The sequence below is a fragment of the Electrophorus electricus genome, chromosome 6 (genome assembly GCF_041902795.1).
Source record: "Electrophorus electricus isolate QZ-2024a chromosome 6, ASM4190279v1, whole genome shotgun sequence".
Classification (NCBI taxonomy): domain Eukaryota; kingdom Metazoa; phylum Chordata; class Actinopteri; order Gymnotiformes; family Gymnotidae; genus Electrophorus; species Electrophorus electricus.
This window is the reverse complement of record NC_137502.1, coordinates 13,507,495-13,524,515: the sequence shown is the minus strand read 5'-3', so window position 1 is coordinate 13,524,515 and position 17,021 is coordinate 13,507,495. Positions and strand designations below refer to the sequence as shown.

General features: G+C 37.0%; 1 protein-coding gene across 1 annotated transcript; it reads left to right on the top strand.

Annotated features, from left to right (window-relative positions):
* Positions 1-6,253: 6,253 nt before the first annotated feature.
* Positions 6,254-13,377, top strand: ugt5f1 (UDP glucuronosyltransferase 5 family, polypeptide F1). Its single transcript, XM_081716647.1, is given in 5 exon segments — positions 6,254-6,573; positions 10,671-11,111; positions 11,113-11,373; positions 11,375-12,033; positions 12,035-13,377. Coding segments are annotated over 4 exon segments (1,491 nt in total). The 5' UTR covers positions 6,254-6,573; positions 10,671-10,709; the 3' UTR covers positions 12,204-13,377.
* The last annotated feature ends 3,644 nt before the right edge of the window (positions 13,378-17,021 follow it).

Below are 17,021 nucleotides of genomic sequence, written 5' to 3'. Positions count from 1 at the left end.
TAACTTTGAGTTCAAATCGGTCCCCTAGAATAAAAATATATGTTACAGGGTAAGAAGTCTACTAAATTGTTTAGTAGAGACAGGATCAAAAATTATATTATGCTAGGTAGGAACAAAGTGGGCAGTAAGTAATCAATACATGTTAAGAACTATTACCACAGTAGTTAGAGGCAGAATTAGACTAAAGACCTAACTTGTTTTCCTCCTTAGTTCTGTTTTCCTCCCAAAATCTTAAAGACAGGACCTACTTTGTATGGTAATGTTTCTAAATCCCCAATTAACTAGTTTTAAAGTTAAACATACAAACAGAAAATAAACATGCAGACTTCAGAATATGTTGAAGAGAATATGTTGTCCTTTATTGCAAGTCAATGTTAACAAGCATTATTGAGGCACCTTATGGAGAAAGTCTAACAATCACACAAAGAACCCAAATTTTTATAGTTTTCCAAAGTGATTTTGTATTTGCACAAACTTCTTTTACATAATAATGTTTAAAATCTCCACCATTATATCTAAACCATACCTTAGTCAATATATGTAAATAGATATTCAATACCCACACCAGTTGGAGCCTGGTACCACTACAGTCCAAGAGAAGACTTCTCTTTAAAAAAAAAATAAAATAAAATAAATAAATAAATAAATAATAATAATAATAAATCATCTTGGAGAAGCTTGTTTTTCTGTACCATCCTGTGCCTGATAGAGAGATAATATTTCTTACTCTGAAGCCTACCCAGAATCCTTTGCAGAAGTCTGTTCACTCGGTAACCAGATCATTTCTAACGATAAAGAATCTCTTTGATCAATATTTGATTACTTGATCAATATGATTCATCTTTATGATTCAATGTTTAAGCCTCTTTTTACTGTTGTGACGGCCTGAGTGCCGTAGGGCACGGAGCAGGACGCACAGACTCGTTTGACTTTGATAGAGGTTTATTGACATATAACGCATACGACGACGGCACTCACACAACATAAACGGTTAACATGAGTACACGTATCACTCGCATGAACACTAACGACGGCAACACGAACATATACGTTTACCATGAATACGCGTATGACTGGCAACACAAACAATGACCAACACCGATGCACCCACCAACAGGGGGTTTAAATACACACAGACACATACCATTAAACCAGCTGCAGGTGTGTGCCATCATGTTGGCGTGGTTACAAACAATACAAAGTGACTTCCACTGCAGGCGGTGGGTGGTACCACGTGACCAGTAGCAAGCGGAGCATTCCGTGACAATTGTAAAAACTCTTTTTATTACCTCAGTAGGCATGACACTCAGACTCATTAGGAAAAGTATAGAATGCTGTAGAATAACTTCTTCATTACTACTGGCAAAAACAAATCCTCTCTGGGTTGATTTTGAATCGGAGGAAACTGAGTTGCTGTATACTTTAAAGGTTTAAGCAAGCAGGGAATCTCCTGGACAGCTGCACTACACCATGGTGTTCTTTCAGGAACATGAGGTAGACTATGAATTTCTGTGTGTGGAGTTACAGTGTGAGATCACACAAAATGTTGACGTCTGCAGAGTGCACAAGAGGCAGCTGCCAGGTAGTGCTGCTGCAACTGCAGAAACTGTTTTTGAGTACAAAATTAGTTTACACGCATGTCTCTAGAAAAAACAAACAATGTCAGGGAATGTATAGAATTGGGCCCATGGGTAAAGAATTGATTTAAATAAAGTGTTTGAATTTTTTTTTTCTCAAATTATGTGCACATATTACCAAACTGTGGCTCTCCTTATGTGTCTCTGTGCGTGTCCATGTGTCTGTCTTCAAGTGTTATCATTTGTTGTATCATTAGTTAGACAGGAGAAAGAAAACAACGAGGTAAATTAGGAGGGAGCCAGAAACAGCAGCAGTAACAGTAGCAGAAAATAGAGAAATAAACTAGAAGAGATGTTGGCTAGCATCCCACAGACATTGTGAACAAGAGTGGATTCAAGAATATCAAACAGTGGCACCTTTTGAAAAATGCAATAGGCTTTCCCACTGTAAAGCCATGGATGAAGATGTGCCATGGACAGATAAATGTGAGCAAAAATTCAGTTTAGCTGAGAGCTAGTTTAGACTCAACCCTGGCTTTAAGCCTGCCAAATTATGATTTTGCCTTTCAATTCATTTGTGTCAGAAAGCAATGGGTTTATGTCAGCTGTGAAATGCCAACAGCATGGGGGACAAAGGCCAATTGCTTTTATTCTGAGCATAGGACTTAGTTCCTTGTCTGCAAGCGGTAGCAGCTGTTGCTGCCATCATAATGGCTTGTGCTGATTTAGTAGCCATGCATGTTTTGGTCCTGCATGTGACTCACACTGTTCACCTTAGACAGTTGTCTTATTAGCACATCTTGCTGGCTATGCCAAATATAATTCTGAAATGGTGCACAGACTTAAAATAAGCTAAACACAGTGCTTGTGTGGAGGATGGGGATCCCCATGATTGCTGTGCTGTTGTTGAAATGTCTCACAAGCCCAAGCCGGACCTCTCATAGGTTCCTATTGGGAATCCACTGCCAAGCGTGTGGCCAAACAAGGTGTGCCTTGTCCGTTCCCCCTTCAGATGCTCAAAACTATATTGCTATAACCTATAACCTATACTAATCCAAGAGTTCATTCTTAGCCAAGTGCATCTTAGCGGAGTGCATTGCCAGTAGCAATAAGAAAATGAAACGAACACTGTGAACTCCATACTGGTTTCTGAGTAAACATATGAACACATTAACTGAACTTCCTCTTTTACCCAATTCTTGTTTCCCTCACCAGATAGAAATATCGGCTATATGTGCTGCAGTGTCAGAGAGATGGTTCACACGGGATGATTTTTATTTCAAGTTCCTTATCTGCTTGGATGCCAATACTTCCTCTGGAATGCCAGTGCCAGTGGCTTATCACCCAAACCCACAAATGTCTTTCCAGCATTTGCTGATGAGCTCACCCATGTAAAAATTGTAAATAATGTCTGGTCATATCTGATTTGTTCTCAATACGAATTGAGGGCATCCCTTGCTGAAAGGCAACAGCCGCACAGGTGGCAATGGCTCTAGTCAAGGACACTGTTCCAAGGTGGGAATTTCTCACAAAGCTATCCTCTGACAATGGTATGCATTTTGTGAATCAAGTAATTTCAGAAGTCTCCTCCACCCTAGGAATTACTCTAAAATACCACTGTGTTGATCACCCACAGTCTGGAAGAGCTGTGAAAAGTGGAATGGGGCAATAAAAGTAAAATTGGTTAAACTCACATAGAAAACTTGTCTGGAATGAGTGACCTGCTTACCCTGGGCACTGATGTATTTTATGGGATGAGTCACTCCACAGGTTTGAGCCCCTATGAAACTCTGGCAGGCTATTCAATGGCACTCCCAGGCCTATCAGCTCCAGTAGACCTTCCAGTTGACAGACAATTGGCTTCATATAAAGGGTATGCATGTAATGTCAAAGTTGGTTGGTGTCACTGCAGTTACGCCCACTGAGTGGCAGAAACACTAACTGAGTGGCACTGTTAGTGTTCAGTGTAAATGCTGCAAAACACAAAACAACTAAAATGTGAAAGTGCTGTTGTACAGTTGACTGTAAAAAAAAAATCCGTACCAATAGATTTGTACGTTTACAGATTGCCAAAAGTTAAAGAAAGGATAAGACAGTGTTAGCTACCAAAGACCAACCCAGTTTAGACTGTTAACTGATTTGAAAGTTATCTCGACTTAATGGAGAAACATTGAATATCATGGTCTCCAAACTATATGCTAGCAGAAAACCAAGCCTGTTGAGTGAAATACTATGACCTGGCTGTGAAATGGTCTGGAATATATGTTAGTCATTGTCTCTGTGATTACTGTCAGTTCCCGCTTTGTTCCATTTTTAGAAAATCCTGATATGCCACCATGTGTATCAACAATCATGTCACCAATGATAAGTCATTAAGTAGGGATTTTGACTCAGATGATACTAATTAAATGTGCTATGTCTCTATGCTGTGTGTTACTAAGCATTCACTGGGAGAAAATTGTCATGTCTGTGAAGCCTTTCACATGCAACATGTGTCAGTCTTACTTTAGCAAAGTTCTCATGCAATAGTATGCAGCTCTCTACCCCTTATTTGCTGACACTGATAAGTGGCTGATCTAACTGGCCAGTGTAAAGTTGTCACTGACACAAAAGATAAAAGAATGATGGGTACTACAGTGATTAGCACTAGAACAGAAATACCCTGATTTCTTGAAAACAACATTGTAACTAGAATAGATATGCCCTGATTTCTTGGAAACATCATTGTAACTCTACTTATCTAGCAACATATAGGCAACGTCTGCCTATCTGCGGGAAAAGTGGAACTTGAGGGTGGAAAAGTGAGTGTCTACAAGCATGTTGTATATCCTTCCTAAATGGGGAATTTGAGAATCATTTCTCCAACATCTATTGAATAGCATGGTGCACTTTCTTGAACAGGGAATTGAACCCCTGTCCCTAATGTAAGAGGCAACATTGTTACCCACTAAAAAATGAAAAAAGATGCCTTTCCCCTTCAGCAGCAGATTTCTCAAGGGAAACCCACTCTTAACCCACTTTGAGAAGTAATCTATTACAGTATGTGCTGGAAACCATCTGCAGTTTTGGGGAATGGTCTGATTAGGTCTATTGCAACAAGCTCCCAGACAGCAGAGACATACCAAGGAAACATTAAATATAGTGTATATTTAAGGCTGTCAAACATAATGCTTTAATAATGCATTAACAACATTTTAATGCCATTATTTCTTTTATACAATTAATGTATTTTCCTGGATTCATCCTACAACTCATCCGTAGCACACATTGAAACCCAAATTGTTGAACTGTATTTTGCTAGGATAGAATCTGCCATTGCAGCCCTTTTGTTCAAAGCCTACAGCTTTTAAAAGAATAGCTTCAGCACCAGTTGTAGACTAGGTGGACAATGTTCATGAGAGATCTATGAGCAGCAAAGTACAGTTATCACTTGCTGTTGAAACACAGCAGCAGTAAACACAGTGACTACAAAAAAAATCCTCTAATTTTTAGAGTCGACCGACATGCCATGTCAGTAAAATATAGAACACATGGTACCCCATGTTTTTATGATGTCTGAATGCACACTGAATGAAACTTGTCAAACAGGATCTTGGCTGCCTCTTTGGTTTTAATTACCTACATTAAAAAAAATAAACCCACATAATTACATTAACAGGACATCAGATCTTTTTAGTATTTCAAATATTAAGCAACGAGCATTAGAGAAAGACATGGAATAGATGGAAGAGATGACAAAGTTGACTTTGTTTAACATAATAAAGTATTGAACCAAACCGAGTATTGGATGATAATTACAAACTGGAGCGGTATGAAAATGGACACATGGAAATATGAAATCAACACTTCTTAGAGCAAAAGAACAGATACAAATACAATTAATACAACTAAACTAAAATGTCATTATATGATCATATGATAATTTAAAAGGCATACAGAAAACTAAAGCTACTAGAAAGGTGAAACAAATCAGTCCATTATACATTACCTACAAACATATGCTCTGTGTAGAAATGGCTGTGGATGTGTTAGTAGAAATCGGGTTCATGTACACTAGTTAATGAATGCAATTCAGCGCCTTCTAATATCTGCATATGAGATATATGCTTGTACTTCCAGAAGTCCAAGGCAAAGCTTGCCGAGACATCAATCGACCTTTTTTTGGCGGTTTGGATTTGCCTTGTTCAGTTCCCGAACACTAAGGTATATAATATAGATGACCGTCGGAATTAAAATGATTAAAATTAAAATGTTACTAAATATAAGTTATAACTAATATCACACCAAAGATGAGAAAGTGCTGGGACAACCAATTACTTTTGGCGACTTTGATTCGCTTTGCACACTTTCTGAGAACACTATAGAACATTATAACATTAAGCTGAATTTATATAATGTACTTGAAGGCTGAATTAATATTAAAACAAAACAAAACATTACAAAAATGCAAGATATAACGCTAATGCGGAGAAACAAGCAACATTAACCATGGGGTAAAATAAAGATATCGTTGTGCGCATGCGCAATAACCATCTTAGGCTATGTTGGAAAACCTGGCAACCGTACACAGTTACCCACGCCAAATAACCTTAACTCACAGTCCCCTCGACTCCGGTCCCTCGGGTCTCCGTTAGCCTGCACTCTCACTTAATAATCACTCACTGGTGAAACCTTGCAGTAAGGAGCACCGCCTGCCCGGCTAGGTTATATCTTATTTTATATCCCTTGAGAAAAAAAGAGCCTATACATTATAATTTGTTGTTTTCTATAGTATTGTATTTTCTCATAAGCTAATATTCGATTGATGCTACGTATAAACCTAATTTTCCTATAACAACCCGATGCCACGCAAATAAGGAATTCATAGGTAACGCTCCCTCTTCTGGCAGGCGGGCGTGGGCAGTAAACCACGTGGAATATTTATACATACTTTGGATAACAAGGAAATAGTCTCTTAAGTTTTTGTCACTTTCATCGCACCTCCTGTCTTCGCAAAGTAAGTAGTTAGGTTAATTTCATGAAGCAAATGTTTAAAGCAGAATAAACATGAAACAGCAAAGCAAAAACAGTAAACGTAATACACCATACTCTGTATTCTAGTTTATCTCGTTTTAAGATACTCTAACTATGCTACTTAGTAAAACACAGCTTGAATAAAACAAAATCTTAATTAAATAAAAAATTATACGATTTTTATTGTTTGACAGAAAAAGGCGCGATATTAATTAAACTTTATTTTAGAAACATCAACGCATTGGTCGATCTCTTATTTATTTATTTGTTCATTTATTTGTTGCTGCTGTCGCCTAATATAGTCGTTTACTCTTCTAAAGCAAGTCATGTTTCATCGTCATGTGAACTTTAAATACAGATACTTTCCAAATATAAGTCAAGTAACCTTTAGCTCTGCTACTTGATATATAGTCTATTGTAAATAGGCTAAGCGCTGACGCAGGATAGAGTAAGCACAGTTTCAAATTAAAACTCCACGCGCATGAATCATTGCGATATATCATTTGATCTGTTTATTGTGTTAATAAATGTGGTCAAAACTATTCAAGGCAAGGCACGTTTATTTATATAGAACCTTTTTTTTATACACAATGGCAATTAAACGTGTTTCACACAAATAAAGGATCATTTAAATAATAAAAGAAAACTAGATACATATAGATAGTCCACTGTCAGGGCAAACCTGAGGTTCTATGACAGTTGTTTCTATAGGCCAAACTCTGGTCTATGAAGTGTTTTTCTCATCTCTCTACACTGCTGTGCATTTATGATCTTCTCACAGACATAAGGGTGACAGAATTACAATGGTTATTTTGGACCTGACTCACTAGAAATGGTCAATAGTTATTTAGAACTGTAAATCAGTGTCATGCCACCAGTTTGAGTCGCTGTGGCTGTGTCTTTTGGTGGGGGTGTTACCAGGTGGTTACTTTTGATTGGTCAGTGGTTTCAAACCCTTTTCTTAGATGAGATATGACTGAAGAAGAGGTTGACAAACGTTTTTTTTTGGTCAAGATATGGCTCAAGGAAGTCTGGGCCTAGGAGTAGAAGGATTTTTGAGGAGAGCTAATATGGAGCTAGGACAGAGCTGGTGGAAACCAGGTCTTTTAATCTGAGGGCTCTAGAGTCGAGAGAGGCAGCAAGTGTACATCAGTCACCTTTATTTCCAAATAAAATAAACTATTTCTAAAATATTGTTTTATCTGTTTTCATCTGTAGGAGGGTTTTGCACATTCAGTCTGTAATATGTTCAAGGCACTGGCATAGTGAGTTGATAGGACCATAGTTATTTGATGAAAGTATGAAATAAATCTGCATCAATCTGTATAGTTGTGGTAACATATTTCATAATCTTGTTGGATTTGGACATGGGGAAGTAAGTGTAAGAGGCCCAAGAACAGAACCCTGGGTGACATTACAGGTAATAGACAGCTGCTCAGATAGGCATATGTCTATTTCAGCATAGTAGTTCCTGCTGCACATATATGATCTATATCAGTTAAGACTGTTGCTGAGAGTCCAGCCTAATTCACAACCTAATTCTATCTAAGAGTATTTTATGATGCTGCGGTTGGGCCTGGGACTGGGCTATTTCAACCATATTATGTAGAGATAGTGTGAAGACATTTCTGGTCATAGAATTACTAATGGCCTGTCTGATATTATGGATTATAATGTTGATAAACTATGCTCATTTGATCTTTTAGCTGACATAATTTCTCTCATTTATCTCCTTTTTACCTGAACTATGGAAGTATTTCCCCATGGTGCTTTTAGACTACATTACATGGTTTTAACTGTAACTTCTGTAATCACACCCATGTCACTGATCATTTTTGAGTTTAAATCAGTATCTACTAATTTATCAGTATCTACTGACCCAGTTAAGTTAATGTACTTTTTGTCCATGAAGAGAGTGCCTGTGTGATTTTCTGTGAATCTTTCTTGAAGTCTGGTCTTGATGTCTAGCAAGGCCCACTTATCAAAGAAAATGCAGTAGAGAAAGAGCTGAAAGAGCTCCATCCTTAACAGTGCTAGAAATGTTGAGACCTTTTGAGATAGCCAAGTACAGGGTGTGACCATGGCAATGTGTAGGACCAGTCACATGAGAGACTGAAAGAGTCCTTTGTCTATGTGTATATTAAAATCATCAGCAATGACAAAGTGATCTAAATCAGTGGAAATGAAAGACAACATGACCACAAAATCAGTTAAATTAATATAGTAATTAGGAGGCCTGTAGGCAGTTACTAGTAATATTTATATTGCCCTTACAGAGTTGCACGGAGAGATTTAAAGGAGTTAAATTCCACAAATTATAACTATTTGCCCTGAAAAGAATCTTTAAATAGAGCAGTTATGCTGCCATCTTTTGTGTTGACTCGTGAGGCTTTTGTAAAATTGAAGTTTGGTGGAGCTGAATCAGTTAACACAGGTGCACTGCTACATTAGCTTAGCCATGTTTCTGTTAAAAGCATGAAATCAAATTTGTGGCCTTCAGTGAAATTATTACTTAAGAATGACTTGTTAGTAAGAGATCTTATTTTAAACAGCTAACAATGGATTTGAAATGTTGCATAAATGAGAAAAGGCTGCACTTTTTAGGGGGGTGACACAACTGCTAAAAGAAAACAAAGTAGCTGAGATCTAAAATTGCCAAGATTGTTTTTACAAATAAAACGGAGGAAAGGTTTTATACAAGTAATCCCAAACAGAAATGGCAGGGCCTCAATAAAATGATGGAGAGGGTGCCTACAAATATAACTGTATTAGACAGCCCTTGTTTCTGAATGATCTTCATTTCTTTTATGGTAGGTTTGACACTGGATTTTAGTATTGATATTAGGGGATTATGTGACAATATCCCAAAAATTGTGCAGTCAGAGAGTGAAGTTGTTTTGTGCCTCTCGAATAAAGCCTCGAAAGGCACCTGGCCCTGATGGACTTGGGAAGCTTACTTTTAAAATATATTTTATGACAGATTATAGAATACGTGCCTTTAAATGAAATTTGTAATGTATTCCAGTAGATTACTCAGAGTACCATATTTTAAATAATATGTATTACTTCATCATTGTCCAAGACAATGATGATGCAAGCCAGTGTATTTAAAATGTTGCTCATTTTTATTACATTTAAATGATATTTGCAATGTGTAGGCTACTTGTTATTGTCTCAAGATGTATGTAAGTTCCTATAAAACCATGAAATATGGTCCTCTGTGTGTGTGTATGTGCAGATATGCAGGATACATAATTTGCTGGTTAGGTAGGTTATTTTATAGGGCTGATGGATCTAAAACTCTGTACCAGAGTTTCAGTTTGGGACTTTTTTTGAGGTGTGAGATCAGCTGATGAATTTATTATTTTTTTTGTGGGACAGTTCACTGACTCTATCTTATACATTTTTAATATTTGATTCATAAATACAATTAAATTGACATTAAAAAAATTAGGCAGATTTTGTTTTCTCATTTGGTATGTTTTCCTTTATTTATTTTTGCATGAACCATTTGCATATAATAGTGATCCGGATCGTTCCATCATTGTAAAATGAAAGTTAAAAAGATTATCAAAAGACCATTTATTAAAGACAAAATGATTTAAAGAATGGCACTCGTGTCCATTATAATCCTTCAGTAGTCTACAAAAATCATGCAGTAACTTTTGTAGGCGACGTATAGTACTTTGAGAATTAATACAAAAAAAGAGTCAGTTTGTGATAAACGGCCAAATGTTTGGCACATCTTTTTTGTTTCTGTGAACAGCTGCATTCAGCTTAGTGACTTTGTCTCAAGCAATGAAGTTTAGAAATGAGCAATTTGGTGTTCTTTATAGTTTGTTCCATCTCTGCCTTATAAATGTAATAGTGTAAAAGCAGTTTTTCTTTAGACATTGTACCTTAGTTTATTAGTGTCTAAGCACTGTTACATATTACACTTTTTCTTAATTTGCAGTGTTTTATTGAGCTCTTTGTGGGGGTTTTTTCTTAAGAAATACATCGTATTGTTGTGCAAAAGAGAAAACTGAAATGTATGGGTGTATTTTAATTCTGCATAACACTCTTTAACTTGTGTTTCAGACATTGTTTTGCCTGCTTCAAGTGGAGGTTTCTTAAAAGATGTTTCATGCAATTTCTATAGTTATCACACTGGGCTTTACAGTCTCCAGCCATTGTGGAAAGGTCCTGGTCTTCCCCCACGATGGCAGCCACTGGGTTAACATGAATGTTTTGATACAGGAGTTACACAGTAGAGGTCTCCATATTATGGTCATTCGTGCAGCTGATGGCTGGTACATCAAAGAGGATTCACCCCATTATAATTCTATAACAGTTGCGCTGGGTGTTGATGAGGCATTTTACAGTGCCTTCGTTTCCAGGCAACTGTAAATTCGGTGGGAAAGAAGCTCCATCTGGACTAGAGTGTACTTGGACATGGAGCTGAAAAACAGATTTTTGGAGATACACAGAAAGATATGTGAAATGATAATCCATAGAATTGAGGATCATGACTTGATAGGTTTCCATCAGAGAAGCCAAGTATGATGTGGTGTTAACAGACCCTGCCAATGATGGTGGAATTGTGCTTGCACATTATCTTGGCTTACCATTGATTTTTGATGCCCGTTGGACGATACATGGAGAGGCCCATTTTGGAATTGCTCCTTCACCCCTGTCCTATGTTCCTTTTCCTCTAGCCATGTTAACCAACAAAATGACTTTCTTCCAAAGGTTATATAACATTCTTTTCTATAGCATAAGGCTTTTCCTTTACAAGAGCACTTCAGGTCCACATTATTATTGAATTATTTCAAGGAGCCGATATGTGGCTTATGAGAATTGACTTTGTGTTTGAATATTCAGGGCCAACTATGCCCAATGTTGTTTACGTGGGTTGCTTCCAATGCAAACCAGTAAAATCTCTTCCAAAAGACCTGGAGCTGTTTGTGGAAAGTTCTGGAGAGCATGGTATTGTTATCATATCTTTGGGAACTCTGGTTGGAGAACTTCCACTAGACATAGCTGATGAAGTAGCTGCTGCTCTGGCTGAACTCCCCCAGAAAGTGATTTGGAGATACACAGGAAAAAGACCATCCACTCTTGGCAATAACACATTAGTAGTTGACTGGATGCGACAGAATGATCTTTTGGGACATACCAAGACCAGAGCTTTTGTGAGCCATGGGGGAACAAATGGAATTCATGAGGCTGTTTATCATGGTATTCCAATAGTTGGCTTACCACTAGTTTTTGATCAATATGACAGTCTCTCAAGAATGAAACAAAAAGGGGTGGCACAGGTCTTGGATATAGTCACCATAAATAAGAATGTATTTTTGGAGGCTATAAAAGAAATTATACATGAGCCATCCTACAGAATTAACATGCAAAGACTGTCCAGGCTTCACAAAGATAAACCAGTAAAACCACTTGACAGTGCTATCTCATCTTCGAACAGAGTCCTATAAAATGCATTGGTATGCATACCACGGCACTGATGTAATAGTGTTCTTAGTGTTGCTTGTCTCAGTTACAGTCTTTCTTATTGCTGCAATTATCCGATACATGTGTTGCAGAACATGTATGAAACAAAGACAAAGAAACAATCTTTAAATCTTTAAATTTGCTGTAATCAATTCTTGCTAACTTCCATCAGATTTAGCCTCCAAAGAAGTCCTCTTTTTTTAATCCTATGCCCTCTGTTCAAAGCTTTTTACAATTCTCCTACAAAGACATGCATTTACCTTACCTACCCTTACATGTCTTGTATCAAAATACACAAAATAATAGACACGGAGAACCAGTTCCTTGTAGAGAAGTTTCGGGATTGCTTAGTACAGTTGGACTGTGTTACAATTTTTACAACCCATTTACAGCTGGTCACTCCATGCACTTCAGTATACATCTTTATGCATTTCAGGACTAGCCAGTAAATATATACTTTTCTATAATCCATAATTGATCTTCTAAATTCTCAATACATTACAATACATCACATTACATGATGTAACTTGACAGGATGACGTTAGCATCTCCCCTTAAATTAAACATACACAATAAAGAATTTCTAAATGTCTTGTGTCTTGTGTCTTGTGTTTTGTTCTGTTCCATAGTTTCGTTTTGTCCTCACATTGATTGCGTACACCTGTCCCTCGTTTCATGTATTTAAACCCTGCTGTGTGCCTTGGTCATGACTGTTCATTGTTTGTTTGTTGGTTTTGCTGTTTCATGGTTTGAATTAATGTTTGAGGGTTGTTTCTTTGTATTTATCTTAGCCTTCGTGTTCCCTAGCCTGCTTCTCTAGTTAGCCTTTGTGTGTTTTTGTTTTGTAATGTATCCCAGTACTCTCCATGTCGGCTGTGTGACCCTGGACTGCCTAAATGACCCTGATTTTGGATTTGCGCCTATTAAATCTCGCTCCTCTCAGCACATGCGTCCGCCTCCTTACCGCTCAGCATTACATCTGCCATCATTTAAAAAGAACACAACATAAAAATGGTTTTGCACCATATAGCAATAAGATTTTCATCAGAGACTAACCAGAGATGCATTGAATGCAAAGTGTAAATGCAGTTAAAATTGTATCTGCATACAATCCAGACAAAAAGTTGCATGAAATATCCAGGTGTAAATGATTAATAAGTTGCTGATTATAGAGTCCAGGAAACTCAAAGAGACAATTGTTTTCTCAGAGCAACTATTTCAGCGATAGCTACCAGGATGTAATATCAGTTTAGACATAGTGCTCTTAAAATAAATTGCTTACAGTAGCTTATGGATGAATCATATGGACAACAGTAAGATATAGATGGCATGACTGCAGCACAACTATGATAATGACTACTTTTCGACTGATTTATTTGATATTTTTCTACCAAACTATAGATCAGTATGACTTATTCAGTTAATATTGCTTAAAATGGATTTAGATGTAAAAGCTTAAGCTATATTGAATTTTTTCACTTTGTTAGATTTATCAAAAATAAATGTTAGTCTTCAAAGCACACATCAATGCATAATTAATGCATATTTTCACTTTATTGTACAGAATTTTAGTTTTATACAAATGAAAATGATAGCATGATTTAACTACTTATTTCATTATGTATGTTTTTAATGCTCTTTTTAAAAGTTTCACTAAGAAATGAGACATGCAATATAAATTCTTTGCTGACCGTTTCATGATGTCTTTATATGATAAATATATTGCTATCTGAAAATAGTGTGGTCTTCATTTTTCAGTTGGTACAAATGGTTATGTGAGAGATCAGAAAGCAGGATATTAACTGTCTCTGAGTAATTATATATTCTATTACATTGTACATGTTGAAAGTGAAAGATACTTTTCTGCTTAGATTTTGAATACAACTGGCATATACTTTATATAAATTAATGATGAGAGTTTTTTTTTTTTTTCCTGGTCCTACAATCAAAACCTCAAGTTCTAGTTCTTCAGTTATAAATAGCAATTAAATTATGTATATGGTGATCGCATGTTTGGTGGCACACAATAAACAATTCTCACTGTAAAGTGTAATTCACTGGAAGCCCATGCCTTTTATTTGATAGTTATATCCACTTTTATTATATTTCTTTTCCCCCAGACATGAAAATATCAAAATCATGGGTCAATAGTCACCTTCTGAAAGTTTGATGAAAAAGTGTGGTTTATGGTTGGTCACAATTGTGACTGGTGGGATAATGTTTTTTATACTGAATTAATATAGTTCTCCTATGCAGTCATCAAAATTCTTATATACCTCAGCCCGGTTATTAACACATTTAGAACGTAACACAATTTCTGTAAAATAAATAGCCATTTACGAGTGCAGTGTTGCGAGACCATGCAACACCATTTCATAGACGTGATCAAGATATGGTATCTTGAAACCTTTAGGTCAGGTTAGCCTTCATTGTGTACATCACTGCCATCAGTACGTGTGTTTTCTTGTAACACAGGTGTACTCATATATAATAAGGTTCCCACAAAATACAAGAACAAATATAATCATATACAGTTGCTAGTCCTGGGCCTGGGTGAAGGTCGGATGTTTCAGTAGTGAAATCTCCCTTATGGTGGGTGGAAACTAGGGAATCTTTTTGAACTTGATTCAAAGTGAAATGAGCTCAACTGGGATGCGGCAAACAACTGCTGTAAACAAAGCATCAGTTCTCCAAGAGTAGCGATCTCTTCTTTATATGGTTCACATACAATTTGAAGCACTGACTTAGCACCTAAGAAAACCTAACCATCCCAATCTGTCATTGCACAGGCAACGTATTAGACATTGGAGAATAGCAGAAATGATCACATAATTGCAAGCACAAAGATAAATAGGGATATCAGCATCAAAGTAAATGCCATACCTGCAAAAATGATTAACTAAAACGGTTCTCATTTGACCAGTGTGATGGCGTGAGTGCTGCAGGGCGTGGAGCAGGACACACAGACTCCCTCAACTTTGACAAACATTTAACATAGAACGTATACAACAATGGTGGCACTCACACAACTTTAACGATGAACATGAATACACTTAATGCTAATGACAATGACTATAACATGAACAGAGGCTACACAAACAATAACCAACGAGGGAGCACACACCAACAAGGGTTTAAATACAGACAGGCACACAACACTAAACCCTGTGTAGGTGTGTGCCATCAAGGAGGGTGTAGTTACAAACAAGACAAAGGTGAATCCCCCTGCACGCGGCGAGCCATACCACGTGACTAGGGGGGTGGGGGGGAGCATTCCATGACAACCAGGCTTTCGGGTCAGTTTAGACACTGTTCCTTTAGATCCTGTAGCACTACACTTTTAATTTGCAGGACTATAATGCACTTTTTTCTTTTGTCTTTTATTTTCATCATTTTTCTCAATGTTTATGTTTAATTTGATTTTATTTACTTTGTCTTCCATTACACATGTTTAATTCAAATTTGCTCTTTATTTAATTTTTTTATTTTTATTTTAAAATCATTGTTAATAATAGTTAATACTTACTGTATTTTTTGACTCTTAATTTCATTTTTAATATTTCATTAATTTGTTTTACATTTAAATCAACTATATTTAATCTTATTTTAATATATTGTTTTTGTAATGTTTTCTTTTTTATATGTGTCACGGAATGTGCCTCTTCCCACTGATCACATGGTACGGCCCACCGTGTGCAGTGAGAGTTCACTGACTGTTTATTGTTACTTGTGTCTTATTTGTGACCATACCACCTTGTTATTTCACAATTGCACCTTATTCTGTGTTTCATTTATGTCTGTATTTAAACCCCTGTATGTGTGTAATTCTTTGTCAGTCATTATTTGTGTTCAGGTTAGATGTTTCTTGTATTCATGCTGCTTGTTGTGTGTGAGTGCCATTTTGTTTATCGTTTGTGTCTAATAAATGTCTGTCTATGTCGACGGAGGTCTGTGCATCCTGCTCCTTGCCCTGTGGCACATGGGCTGTCACATCCTTTGAGGTTATAGACCACAGGATATAATAATCTTTATTGTTCTTCTATGGCTATGTAATGCACTTTCAATTGCCAATGTGTATGAAAAGTGCTATACATATAAACTTGCATTACCTTGGCTTGTCTTTGTTCCACAGAAAAAAATGTGATTTAACAATGGGCTAAGATTATCAAGCAAGTACAGCAGCCTGCTGAAATGCTGAACTCATTCATCACAGCACTTTATGCACTAACAGAAATATGTGTGGACATCACACCCTTAAATGACAAACTTTTGAGAGACAGATTAGTTGTAGGTCTTAGAGATTCATCACTGTCAGAGAGGATGCAACTCGATAAAGAATTCACCTTCATGAAGGCTATCACAATGGCTAGGCAGTCAGAGGCAATAAAGAGGCAACAGACTGACTTCAGAGGTGATGTGAATGCTAGCAAAAATGGCTATGGATGCAGTGCATATGAAGAGAGCAAAACAGCACAAACATAAAGTCAGGGAATATGCACATGGATAACCAAAAACTAAAAAATATGTACAAGGCAGGGGGGAACAAAGTGTGCCACAAATCTGGTAAATTACCATTTCACCCTTTCAGTGTTCAGCTAAGAATATGGAATGCCATAACCTTGGTAAACGGGGACACTTCAGGAAAGTAACTATGTCAACCAGTACTGTGAATGAGGTTGCAGAGAAGGTGGATGAGTTGTTTCTTGGCAAGGTGACTTCTGGTGAGGTACCATGCATGGCTGACATTGACATAAGGGATAGTAATTTGACCTTCACAACATATATAGATATAGATACTGCCATTCCTGAGCAGATGTATAAAATAATCACAGAGAAATGCTTTGTGGTAAGAAATCTGCAGGTGGTACTGTTAAGCAGACTGGCTTCAATGAGACTACAGTTAGTAGCTAGAGTTGACTCCAAAGACCAAGAGAAAGGTATATCCAA